Consider the following 13865-nt stretch of genomic DNA (forward strand, 5'->3'; position numbering starts at 1 on the left):
AGGACATGGGATGTGAGGGGCTTCCCTCCACAGGGGAACAGCAGCTGCACCTCAGCTGGGGACAGTCCCCATGTAGGGCACCTGTCACCTGTGTGGGGCAAGGGAAGGCAAAGGCCTGGTGTGAATGGTCCCAGTGTGCACATGGGGCACACGGCACCAGGAGGGGACAACAAGGTGGAGCTTGAGCTTCTCCCCCCCGTCCCTCTCCCATCCATCAGTGGCCACCACCCAGCCTTCAGAGCCCGTTCCTCCTCCATGCCACATGGAAAATTACCACACGGAAAATGAGACGTGCCACCCCCAGATGTTTCAGTAACAAAGCTGTTGGCCCAGTGCTGGGATCTCATTTTGTCCAACAGTTTATTCCAAAGTCTGTTTACACCAGTGCCATCCAAACTCACACTGTCACCCTGAATTATCTGGAGTTGAACTGAACCTACAGTTACTTTCACCTTAACTCCTGGATGATGGTGTTTATGGAGCCGAGGAGCTCCCTGAAGTAGCCGTCCTTGTCCCCTTCCCGCTGCTCCTCGGCCGCCAGCTCCTCGTACTCGCTGCGCAGGAGGCCCAGGGTGGTGCCCAGGGCAGGGTCCCCCCGGTAGTGCTCCCTGCAGAAGGCCATCAGCACACCCACCAGCTTAAGGACCTTCTCCCGGGTGTCGTGCTCAGGCATGGCCAGCAGGTTGGGAGCCACTGCACACCAGTCCTGCTCCACCACCGCCGGCACCAGCCTCACCTCCCGGTACTGCTGGATTTTCTCTTCCATCTGCTCTCCGTGCTGTGAGTCCTCAAGCAGCATCTGCGGGAAGTGGTGGAGCACAGATTAATATCCCTGTCAGAGAGAAACTCTCCCAGGAGGTGGAACGTGGTGGCAGAGGAGGATGCACACCTGGTAACACCTGCCTTGGACGGTGACTTGTCACAGAAGACCAAGACGAGGTTGTGTCCTGGTTCCCTGCCACAGGGGCTGGTTGCTCACCCTGGAAAACTCCCAGTGACTGGGGGTTTCTGTGTCCCACGGCCCTGAGAGGACATGCAAAGTGCAGGAAGCTCAGCAGACCTGGAAAGTCTCTGGTCTGCTTTGGGCACCTGCAGCACCTCACAAACATCACCCACCGCTGGGGTCTGTGCTGCTCCCACCACAGACATGGAGATCTCCGTGTCCTCCAGCCACAGCCAGACCTTCCACTCCCAGCCTGGTCCAGAAACACCCCAATACTGTTGGAGCCTGGTCATAAGGATTGACAGGAATGACACACTGGGGACAGTGAGGGACAATGCCAAGGAGACCTCCCCTCTCCTCGTCCCCCAGAGAGCTGCCTGATGAACTGCAGGCAGGATTTGGGGTGACAAGGAAAGAATGTGGCAGAAAAAGGCACTCAGAGCCCCAGTGACTCATGTTTCAGCACCAAGAGCTGCCAAGGTGGTTTATGATTTCCAGCTCAACCCACCCCAAATCTGCCACCCCCACTGGCACCCAGGGCTGTGCCACCTCCCCCATGAAGTGCTGGGATTGATGCACGGAATTCCCAATCCAAAGAACAGTGGAAAATCATTGTTTTAACGTAAACTTGAGAATCTGCTGGGCTGTGCCCTGCCCCAGCCCCACAGAGCCAGGAACAGATGGGGCTGCTGTGGGGGGCTGCCAGAAGATGGGCAGCAGGATCAAATGGGAATGGTTTGAGTCAAAATGCCCACGTCCTCTCCTTTCCCATGGAGCCAACAGGATCATGTTAGAGTCAGCACCTGATAAGATTTCAGACCTGTGAAAATAATTTGCACCTTTACAAAGTCTCCTGGAAAATAACTGATTTAACACAGAGGTGCTGCTCTGTGGTGCCTGCAACCCAGGTATTAGAGCAGCCATAATCCGCAGGGCAAATTGGCCATAAACTGAGCCAGAGTGGATTTAATTCCCATGCTCTGGAGTCAGGGAAACGCACGGACTGAACAACAAGCCATGCCAAGGAAAGATGGGCTTTAAACTGCCATTTACAGCAGTAATCTAGGGTATTTGAAAATAAAACACTGCACGTGGCAGGCTGGGCTCCAGCGAGGGCGGTGCAGCAGGGCAGGGCCTCTCCAGCACACAGGGGCACAGCGGTGCCAGTCGGGCCCTCGGCTCGGGGCTGGACACCAGCAGCTGGACACCACAGCCCAGTGCCCACACTCCCTGATCGTGTCCTTGGTGTTGTGTTATTTAAACACCCTCAGGAGGAAAGGGTGGCAGTGGCTTAAAGAAATGTAAAGGTTTCGGCTCACTCTGGGCTCTCCCAGGCTCTCGAGCCCCGCAGTGGTGGCCAGAGGGGACTCGGCCCCACGGCACCGAGGCAGGGTTGGCCCTCGGTGAGGGGGGCAGGTGGGGACCCCCGTGGCTCCTGTCCCAGCTCCTCACCTTCTCCATGATGAGGTCGTAGAGCAGTGTCACCACACGGATGTGCAGGGTCTCCATCCCCTTCTGCCGGAAGAGGCTCCTGAGCACCTGGAGGCCTCCCAGCTTGAGGAACTGCTGCTGGGCGTAGGGGAAGTGTCTCAGCATGGAGGACAGGGCGAAGAGAGCCTGGTGGAGAGAGAGAGGGCCATCAACACAGCGGGCACGGCCACTGCGTATGGCGTGGCCTCTCTTCACAGCACCCATGGGGACAGCAGCAACACCCCAGCCCACCTGTGCAGAGCTCCCTGGAAAATGCATTCCAATCTCTCCTTGTCGAGGGGGGCATCTCCAACAGTCCCCTTTGCTCCTGATCCCAATCCCCTCCCCAGCACCACGAGGCTGCCCAAGCTTGGGTGACTTGCACCTGAACCCCAGCCTGGGCTGTCACCGTGTTTGGTAGATCAGTAACCCAGAGGGACCCATGACCAGCACCTGAGAGACACAGTGCCATCGCTTCCCACTGCTCTCCCTCTCAGTCCTTGGTACAGAGCCCAGTTATGGGGTTGGGATGGGGTGAGGGGGGTCCAGCACCACTCAGCAGCCTGATCCCTGTGAGATAACTTGGATGCCTGGGGTGATGCCCCTGCACCTACATAGTCAGAGGAGAAGACCATGATGTTCCCCAGTGCCCAGCCCTGGCACAGGGCCTGTCAGGGTGCAGCACCACGTGCCAACAGCCAGCGGCCCAGCACCCCTCGGGCAACGCAGGGTTAGTACCGAGGAGGCAATTAGGAGCCACTCTAATCCCGCTGGATCTCACACTGTCTGGCTCTGACAACCGTGGTGGCAGAGGGGAGGCTGAGCCTGCCCGGGGCAGGGCACAGGGATGCTCATCTGGGCATGTGCCAAGAGCTGAGCCGGCTCCTCCGCACACCGGGCTGGGCCCCGCTCCTGGACAGATCCGAGCTGACAGCCATGTCTTCCCCAGTCCCATTTGTTTCTATTTTCCATTTTTCGAGTTGCCGCTGGTGAATTTGAGATGTTTCTGTCTCCGTTTTTAATCACAGGCCAAAGGACAGGGGAGGGAAGGAAGGAATGCACTTTTGGCCTCGTTGTCGTGCACTGCTGTGAGCACCGGGGCGGAAAAACCACTGGAGCGAGAGCTGGGGACGGCTGCCCTGTGCAGGAAGGGTCTGGGGCACTGACCTGTCCTTGGGATCCTCGCCTGGAGAGAGGCAGGAGACTGTGCACAGCACAGGAACTGGAAATTAAAGGCCTCTGTCCTCCTGAAAAAGGGGGTTCAACCCTTGGAGGGTCTCATAAGGCTACATGTGAGTGTGGACAGCACTGAGCCCATCCCTCTCACTTCTCCAGGGGCTGCCAGTGGGATGGAAAGAATTATTCTGGAGCCAGCACCCAGGGGTTCACAGTGATGCTGGTGAGGGCCCCTGCATGCCCAGCCATCCCTCTCCACCCCAAAACAAGCTCTGGATTGAGCCAGAGGCATTCCTGGAAGGAGTTTCTGAGCATGGAGAATCCTGGGGTGCACTCTAGACAGATTTCCTCATATCCATGGCCAAATGCAATAGGATTCTCCAGCCTCTCCCATGCTTTTTGCTTGATGGAGAATTCTTCCCAGGGACTAAAGGGGAACACGTTTTTGGGAGCTTGTTATAGCCCAGGCAGCACCCGGCGGTGTGAGCGACGTCCCAGACGAACAGAGGAGCTGACGGTGCCCTCACCCTGCCAGACCCCTCACACAGGAGGCCCCTGTGTTAAACAGGGCTGGGGGGAGCAGCCAGGTAACGTTCCAGGGGTGGCATCACATGCTAAAGCGAGGGTAATGGGATCTCATGCTCCAGGGAGTGCAGCAGGAGGCAGGGCGGGAGGGGCAGGAAGCCCCCGGCCCGACGGACAGCGCTGCACATTTGGCTGGGGGCTCTCGGCGCTGCTCGCTTGGCTCCAAAGCCTCTGCCCAAGGCAGGACACGGGGCTGGCTCCAGCAATTAGCTCCTTCCAAACGTCAGCTCCCGTGTTGGTTGGGCTCTGATTGCTCTGCCTGCTGTGGGGACCCTCGCCTGTCCCCCCAGGGGGCTGCACCACCGCACCCTGTCCCTGCGGGCTGTGCCTGTTGTGTGTGCCACTGCTGGCTCTGGGGGCAGACCCACAGCATCAGGGGGCAGCCAGCACTGCTGGGGGTGGGCTGGTACCCAGGGCCACCCTCCTGCACTCCTGGGAGCAAAGCCCACCCAGTTTGGGGAGCAGCATGAGGTCCCACACTCTCCAGATGCCAGTGACTTTCTGAGGAGTGTTTACATGGAGTTCAGCACAAAAACAGCTTTGCCCAGAGGGGCAGCCCCACTCACTCACCTTCTTCCTGACAGCCAGGGGTTGTTCTGTGGCCAGAATAACCAGGAGCTTCTGCAGTGCCCCCCCCTCAATGGCTTCGATCTGGACTTTGGGGTTGCTGCAGGGACAAAAGCAAAAGGCAGGTCACCAACAGAGTAGGGCACGGCAGGGTGGGAGGGAGCCTGCTCCGGCTGTACCAGCCATGGTGTGGCAGCAGGACCAGGGCAGGGACTGTCCCTGTGCTGGCTCTGCTGAGGCCCCTCCAGGTCTGTGTCCAGTTCTGGGCCCTCATGGAAGAGAAACATGGAGGGGCTGGAGTGTGTGCAGGGAAGGGAACGGAGCTGGAGAAGGGGCTGGAGCAGCAGGAGCAGCTGAGGGAGCTGGGGGAGCTCAGCCTGGAGAAAAGGAGGCTCAGGGGGGACCTTCTGGCTCTGCAACTCCCTGACAGGAGGGGGGAGCCGGGGGGGGCCGGGAGGGAACAAGGGACAGGAGGAGAGGGAACGGCCTCCAGCTGTGCCAGGGGAGGGTCAGGTTGGACATCAGGAGGAATTTCTCCCTGGAAAGGATGGTCAGGCATCCAGGGAAGTGGTGGAATCTCCATCCCTGGACGTGTCCAAGGAAGGACTGGCCATGGCACTCAGTGCTCTGGGCTGGGGGACAAGGTGGGGATTGGGCACAGGTTGTACTTGATGATCTGGGAGGTCTTTTCCAACCTCAGTGGTTCTATTCTGTTCTATTTCTAAAACACAGCAGACATGAATGAAGGTCAATCTACCCTGATCCCAAAACAAATCCCCCAGCTCCCACTGATCATGGTTCATGGTTATGGACAAGGTACCCCCTTCTCCAGGTAACCCCTGCACCTCAAACCCAGCACACAACCTAAAATGATGGCAGTGGGGCTGGGAAGAGCCATCCTGGCCACCCATCACAGCCCCACATCCCACCTGGCTTCCCCCACCAAGGAGCCCTCTCCTGTGATTTCCCTCACAACCATTAAATCCTCTCACTCCCCATCACACCCACTCCTCAACAGCTTTTACATTTCAGTTCTTTCTTCCCCCTCTCCTCGCTCGCTGTGAACGTGCTGAGTGATTGAAGTGCTGTGGTGCTGCAGCCCCCTGCCTCCAGCTCACCAGGAGCAAGGTCCTGTTTGCCCCCACCAATTACACCTGATGCCACCACCCACACAACTCCCACAGCACGTGCTTTTCTCCAAGGACTCCAATGGCTAAATCCATCCTTCTGCCTGCAAGGACAAACTGGAATCTCAGCTCTGGATGTGAGCAGCTGCCCAGGGACAGACAGACAGGCAGGCCTTGCCCACCATCTGCACTGCCCTGGGTCCAGCCACACTGCAAACCCACTTCTGGTACATCCTGGGAAGTGAAGGAGAGGTCAGGTGCTACAGGCTCCCTCCTTGGCAGGGCTTTCACAGTCGGAGCACAACACACTGACTGTCTCCATCCCTGATCCCGGGTCTCTCATGCTCCGAGAAACAGCTCCAGCACTTCAGCTTTTGCTCCGCCCTGAAGCAGCAATTGCACAGTGCCCAGACAAAGGTCACCGATGCTGTGACACACCCACAGCTCCCACTGCTCCCAGGGAGCTGCTGGAGCAGCCAGTGCCAAGCCCCTTCCATGAAATGAGAGAGACAGAGGCAGACAGGGTCACAAAGAAACAAAACCAGAGACAAACGGAGCTGGGCAGGGAGCAGCTTGGAGTTAAACCCATGGCTCACACAGCAAAGCACCACACTCATCTCTGTCAGTCAGCCTGCCCTCCCTGCTCCATCCAGGCTTTGCTTCTCGCACCAGGAGGAGCCATCCAGGGCTCTGAGGCAAGTGGGGGTTCCCAGCTGCCACTACCAGGCTGACCTCAGGGCAGGGAAAGGGGGGTTTGTTGAAAGCCACCTTTGATTTCTCCTTCCTCACCCATTTGCTGCAGCAGACATCCAGGCAGAGCCCTGGCACAGGCACCCTGTTGAGGAGGAGCATCTGTGACCTGCACAGACAGGGCAGGAAGAAGAAAGAACAAACCCAGGAGCTCCAGGATGCTCCTGCAGATGCAATTTTCATAGCCCGGTCCTCAGACCCACCCTGTGTGCCAACCCTGCAGCAGCCCCAGCATGCCTGGGAGCAAACCAGCTTCTGCAGTGCCTGGGTCCAGGTGGGATCTCACACACCTACCATGATGTGTTTATCCCCAAACTCCCTGTGCCAGGAGGTGCAGCAGAGTCTCCTCCTGCAGAAACAAGATGTTATTTTTCACCCCAATATGTTGTGTAAGGACCAGCGATGGCATCTCTGATGGCCTGGGCTGGGCTCTGATTTGGGCAGTCAGGAGTAAATGGAGACAAACAGCCCTAAAACCTTCAGCTGCTCCCAGACCACCCCTGGCCCCAAGGCCATTTTCTCCCAGTGACAACTGTTGCTCTCATTCACCTCCAGCCATACCTGCAGGCACAGGGTCAGCCAAAGCTGTCCCCACAGGGACACCCCAGGGACACCCCAGGGACAGTGCTGCAGCCCTGTAGCATCTCATCCACCCCATCCAGCTGTAGCAACTTCTCCCAGGGCAAAGGTGGGATGAGCACACAGGTGGGATGGAGGGCCAACAGCTCCCAGAGCACCCAGTGTGGGCTGAAGACCCATCTCATACACCCCAGCCAGTGGAAAGGGCCTAAGTGTGACCCCACCTCAGAAGAGCCAGAGATAAGGAACATCCAACCTACAGAACTGAACAAATCCTGCACCTCCTTTGGTCCAGACCGATGTATCAGACACATCCAGGGCCTGTGATCCTCTGGGAGCCTGGAGATGCAGCACCAGAAGGCAGCAAGGAACCACAGCAGTGAGAAGTGATACCTGTCCCAAGGTCACTGGAGGTGCCCTGGGCAGGGAGTTGGGCACAGACGGTGCTGGATGGCTGAGGACAGCACAAAACCTCCTCCTGCAGAGGCTGAGCACCACAAGCAGAGCTGTGGGGCTGTGGTCAGAGCCCTGGGCACCTCCAGAGCCGACCCAGTGACTGCAGGAGCCACACAGACACAGCCCTCCCGCTGGGATGAGCTCTGCTGCCCAGCCGGCAGGAGCAGGAAAAAGAGGTTTTTCCAGCAGTGAGTTTTGGTCTCTGCCTTTGTCGAGGTTGTTCTTGTTTCTGTTTGAAGTTCATCTAGGGGAAGTCACAGCTGGGCTTTGCCCAGCACACCATCAGCCACACCACCAGGAGGGTTTTCAATGCCGGGGCTCTATGAGCAGAGGGAATGAGGGGTGAAGAAACCCCACATGCAGTTCCAAACCCCAAGGAGGAGCTGGCAAATCCAACTAATCAGAAAATGCAAGTCCTGGTCGAAAAGCCTGACCAAATTTCACATGCAAGTCACTCTGCACGATGAAGACCAGAGCAAGTGCAGAACAAGCTTGCAGGCAGGAACTCTGTGAGTGTAAGTGCACTGAAGGACAATCTCCTGGGCTGGAGACCTCTTAGTGCCATTCAAGGAGAACAGTAAGTTTGGGATGTCCAAGTTCTTTTGTCACATCTCTCTAAAATAAATAATAAGAACCCTTACAGCAAGGGACATGACTGAAATATTGGTATGCCTTTAATGCTTGGCTAGTCACCTGGAGGATTTGATCTAATTAAAATCTCTGAACCATGGAGCTTTTGGCAAGGAGCAGCTCTGGAAATTAGGGAGCCTTCCTGGCTGGTAGGTGTGCAGCTCTCACTTCTCAATGCTCCTGTTGTTCAATGTCTCTGCTATCAATAGTCCTGGCTTCAAACTAACAAAAAAGCTCCTTTGAAGGTTTGGAAAACTCAGCCCAGATCTGTACAAATTACACTGTCAAGCCCAGGGAAAAGCAGCCTGAACAAAATAAACACAGTGAGACAGACTGTGGAGCGCTCTCATGGGAAATTCAACCTGTTAATCTGCTAATGGATATGGGATGGTGGCACCTGCAACAGAATTTGCTGAAATGGAATTCTGAGGCTGGGACAGGGGTGGAATACAGCCTGCAATGACATCCCATGATGCTGCAGTGATGGCACAGATTTGGATGTGCTCTAAGGATGAGATTAATCACTCTCACCCTGGGTAAGGAACAGCCACAAGGCTACAGGGACTTGACACAAGCACTGTGCTTGGGTTCAAACAGCTTCCCAAGAGAGACCCTGTGTGCTAAACAGCCCTGGTTTGCCCTGGGAGGACCCACCCCAGCTATAGGGTCACACCACATCCCCTCCAGATGTGGCCCTCACTGCACATCCGAGGTCCTTGTGGCTTCCAGGCACGCTGCTCACGTCCATCACAACCATCTCAGTCTGTGGCTGAAGAGGAGCAAACAAGGCTGGGTCAGGCTCATGGGACTGATCCATGCAAGGCACTGCCCGGGCACTGGGGCAGGCTGGGGGTGACAGGCACACTGCTGGTGTTCACGCTGGCCAGGGTGTGTGCAGCAGGGGTGAAGAGCTTGGGAAGAGCAGCAGTAATCTCTACTGCCCACAGCTGACCTCACCATCCTCCCTGAGCAGCTCCTGGGGAAGCTCTGTCCCTTGAGAGGTGGGCTCTGTTCTGTGGTAGGAGTTCCTGAACTCTGTGGGACATGTGCCATCCCTCCCAGACTGAGAGAGAACCCCTGGACAGCCTCAGGCACAGGCCACCAGACTCCCTCAGTACGGACCCTGGAGATGGATACCCCCTTTCCCAGGGTGCAGCCTGGCTTCTGGGGCGGTGACTTTGCAAACACAAATTTAAAGTGCCATTTCATCAGCTCAGCACTTCCCTCTTGGTGGCTGGGGAAGGTGACCTTCGGTTTTCTGCCAGTTCACATCTCCCTGAGTCGGAGTCAGAACTTCCCACAAGGGCTCAGACATTATTACAGTCATGGCTGGTTTGCCAGAGCACCATGAGCCTCAACAGGACACAGAGAGGGAAGCAAAGGCAATAAAATCCAGGGCTGGTGTTCTGGGATCAGCTCTGGGAGTGCAACTGAAACGAAGCTGATGCAGAGCCTGGTTGGTACCAGGTTCTGCCATGGGCAGGGTGTGAAGGCAGAGATGGACCCAGCACCTTCCCCAAGCTGCCAGGCTGGGATGTTTGTGCCCTTCTTCCTTTTTTCTTCCATTAAAGTTCTTTGTGGGAGCAGCAAGACCTCAGGCTGTGGATGACTGGACAGAGGACCCACAAGCAGCACAATGGAGGCTTCCTGGAGGAGAGGTGGTCTCACAGGGTGGGGTCAGAGCCCTCCAAACAGCCTCTGCACCTGCCCCTGGCTTTGGGCTGTTAGGGATCTGCTTGTGGAATGGCTGCCCTTTATCCTTGGATGTTGGTTTGGACATGCTGTGGAGCAGCACTGACACAGGGGACACAGCTGTTGCTCCTGAAAATTCAGCATGGGCTTCTCTGCCATTTTCACTGGCAAATTTTCATGACATGAAGGCAGCTCCCATTTTGCTGAAGAAGGGATTTTTTAAGAGTACTCTCTGTTAAAAGATACCCTTATCCTACTCCTCCTAGGACAACCCCAAGTGCAAAAATTTAGGAGAGAATTTTCAAAGTTTTTCCAGACTGCACATGCGAGGGGTGTGGGAAGACTGAAAAGCAGCAACACAGCCCTGAGGCGACAGCAGCTCTGGAGTTAGGTGGGAACTTACAATACGGCAGCAAAATTAGATTTAAATTAAAAATAAAAAAAAATAAAGCAAGCCAAGTGGTGCAGAGGGACCCGGGGACTCAGAGGCACAGAGCAGGGCAGGCAGGCAAATGCCCTTGTCTCTCTACTGCTCTGGCAAGGACACACACAGAATATTTATTTCATGGCCGGCTTGTTGTAGGAACTGCACAAGACTCTAGGAGAGAAAGGGTCACCTCCTTACCTGGGCATCCTGCTAAAGCCAGGGGGAGAAAGACCAAGGAGAGGTGTGCCTGGGGAGTGCAGTGGACGGGTCAGCCCTGCCTGGCAGGAGCAGGGGCTGAGCACAGCCCTGGCTGGACCATGCCCCATTCACGTGGCCACAGCTGCTGAGCCACGCCAGCATCTCCTCCCCAGGCACAGGCAGGGGAGGCTGCAGAGCTCCTGCTTTGATGAAAGCCCAGCCTGATGGTGGAAAGGCATGATAATCACCGGGCTAGACAGGGCTTAATGGGTCTCTTCTCTCCTCAGAACCAGCGCTCTGCGAGGCCGCATGGGAAATCAAAGCTGGGGATCAAAGTCTGTAAGTCTGTGAAACAGCCTAAAAAATTTAGTGTAGTCTATTTAGCTTGTGCTATAACTTGAGGATCAGAAACAGGCAGTAAGGCAGCCTGGCTTACCTTGCCCTCACCCTGTGTCCATCCCCCTCCCCAGTTTTCAGTCCAAAATCTGTCCATGAAGGAAACAAGAGCACCAACAGGAGTGCTCGGAGTTGAAATGTGCCTTGCCTGGCTCCTGGGGCCTCTCAAAGCCTCACACCTCAGTCACAATTTGACAGGCAATGGAAAAGGTAATTTTTGTGAGTCCTGGAAACCAAAAGCCACACAAGCAGGGTCACACTTGAAAAGGCCACTGACTTCTTCATCCTTCTCTGTATTTGGAGCATTTCTGCTCTTGTAAGCATAGCCCTGTTAAAATTACCTAACAAATAATAGATAGAAAGCTAAAACATACCATTACAATGTCAGTAATTCCAGCCTGAACTAGATCTGTAAGTCTGAGACTCCTAAATAAGGGCAGAAAAGAGGCAGGATGATCAGCAGCTCATTAATACCTGCACGACTGAATTTCAGACTGCAGGTTTAAGAATAAAAAAAAAAGCATTAAAATACTCCAAGTGAGAAGTGACACATGGGGAGAACATGGTTTCCACCTGCCCTCCAAGCACTGGTTATGGCATGAACCATCCCCCCGGGAAATGACCATGGAGCAGGGAGCCCAAACAGCTCCAAATCTGCAGCTTCCTAGGTGTGCACTGGTTAGATACATCTCCTTCCAAACTTCCTATCTTCCTTCTTAAGAGGAGGAAAACTGGGACAACTCAATGTCAACAACCCCGCAGCCCCCTCACCCTCCAAACGACTCCCCAGCTCTGCCAGTAAATGACATTTAAGCGCAGGGCTGGTGAATCCCTCACAAAATACATATTTAACAGAGGCTTTCCACACTGCACAGTCCCATGGTATCAAAAAGGACATTTGCACAAACAATATGAGACATGCAGGATAGTAATAAAATACCCCCAACCCCACCAAGGCTGCCTGGGACTATTTGGAGTGAGAAGGTGGAGGCATGAGGAACAGTCACCCCCGAGGGCTGAATGCAGCAGAACTGGCCTAGAAATCCTCTTCTCCAAGCACCAGCTCAGACCTGAGCTTATCACAGACAAAGGCCTTCAGAGCTCCAACTTAAGGAGATTAAAAACCACCCAGAAAAATGGAGCCCTAAGTAGTTACACCGATCAAAATACAGCGGAAAAGAAAGCAGGGGTGAGGGGGGAAAACCTGACAAAAGGAAAACCAGGTTTCAATGGGCAACACAATGCAACAATTTCATATGAAAGATGTGAAGCATAAAAGAGATGTTAGATGTTCAAAAGCCCAGAATATAGGAGAGATATAAAAAAATCCCCAGAAGATGAAAATCTCCACTTCAATGCAATGCTGCCTTCTCCCTTTCTGCCAAGCCAGGCGCTCCTCACCGGAGCCCGGGAGCAGCAACATCCCTGGGAGAGCAACACGTCTCCCTGTGACATCCTGGATTACAGGGACACACGCACGGGGTTTAATGAGCAATTAGGTTATTGAGTATTTGTTGCTAAGAGGAGAACAGAACTGCAGAGAGAATAAGCTGGAGCTGAGTACGTGATTCTGCGATTTTGATGGGCTGATGTGATACTCAAACCGAGGGAGTGTGAATCATCCAGAGATGCAGGAGCAGCGTGGAAGGCTGCCTGGGAAAAGCTGAGGGAACCTTGGCTTGGCTCTCGTATCTGTGTCCCAGGCAGGAGACAGTCGAGCTTCTTCTGAGCCCTGCAATGCCCTCTCTGAAGGCAGCAAGGCTGACACCCCATTGGACAAGCCCCAAGCTCCATGGGGGGACAGTGACATTGGGTTTAACTGGGAAAACTCTGCTCTCAGCCACACTATGGAAGCGGGAATTATCTTGCACAAGCTCCTGGCCCTTTGCAGTCACAATATTGAGCTGGAAGCACAGAGTGTGATGTGGCTGGGGTTGGGAGGCACTGGGAGCACTGGAGCCACTGGGAGCCCTGTGGGGAGCAGACCCAGCTCACCTGAGCCCAGGCAGGGCAAGGTCAGTGTTCTGGAAACAGGAAAAAAAATCTAGTGAGCTGCAGTGCTGTAACCCAGCTAACAGATGAACAATTGGATTTATACAAAGAGCTGTAAAAGTAAGTAATTAAATAAAAATAGAGAATAGCAGATCTGCTGCAGCAAGACACCTTGCAGGGATGCAGGAAGCCCCCCCCAGCCAGGACCCAGCATTCCAGGTGAGGGATGCAGGACACCAGGCAGCAGAGCTGGGTCACTTGTGTGAGTCAACGAAATCAAGGAGCTGCCCAAAGCACGGCTGCTCCAGAGAGGAGCGATGGGAACACAGGCACTGAGCGTGCAGCAAACCCCCTCCTCTTCCTCACCTCTCCGTGGAGCAGAGTAAGAGAGTGAATACTGACTCTGGTAGTAAAATCTGAGGTGCCAGAACAAAACCAACCACACCAGATTGTTCTGCTGAGCACACACAAACAACAGACTGGCTCTATTTATTAAGAAAAAATGGTCCACAAAAACAGGCACACAACAGCAAAAAAAGCCCAGGCAGGAATCCCACTGCCCCAGCACAAGTGAAGCCCCCAAGGACATTCCCAGAGCCCCTCTCTTCTCCTGGCCCTTGGCTTTGCCAGCTCTGAGCTTCATTTCAGTGCCAGCACATACCCCCATCTCTGTGAACACTGGGCTGGGGTGGGGGGGCTTCTGCACCTGAGGCTCTCAGGGCAGTTGGGGGCTGCAGCTTCAAGAGCCTCAGACACCAGTTTAATCAACAACCCACAAACCATTTTATGATTAAAAAGCAAAGGTTTCTTGGGGTGACTGCCATCACCCTGTAAGCATGGAGCTGGTGCCGAGGGAGCACCACCAAGGTCAGTCCAG

The 13865-nt window shown here is 55.0% G+C and overlaps 1 protein-coding gene across 1 annotated transcript in view; it reads right to left on the reverse strand.

The window, feature by feature from the left end:
- Positions 1 to 336: 336 nt before the first annotated feature.
- Positions 337 to 13865, reverse strand: part of SIL1 (SIL1 nucleotide exchange factor) — a 71607-nt gene continuing 58078 nt past the window's right edge. Inside the window, exons 6-8 of the mRNA XM_027665242.1 lie at positions 4745 to 4841; positions 2396 to 2560; positions 337 to 799 (exon numbers count right to left, since the gene is read on the reverse strand). Of these exons, the coding sequence (XP_027521043.1) occupies positions 449 to 799; positions 2396 to 2560; positions 4745 to 4841 (613 nt within the window). The 3' untranslated portion in view covers positions 337 to 448. The remainder of the gene's footprint in view (positions 800 to 2395; positions 2561 to 4744; positions 4842 to 13865) is intronic.

Source organism: Corapipo altera, unplaced genomic scaffold (genome assembly GCF_003945725.1).
Source record: "Corapipo altera isolate COAL_440 unplaced genomic scaffold, ASM394572v1 111, whole genome shotgun sequence".
NCBI classification, from domain to species: domain Eukaryota; kingdom Metazoa; phylum Chordata; class Aves; order Passeriformes; family Pipridae; genus Corapipo; species Corapipo altera.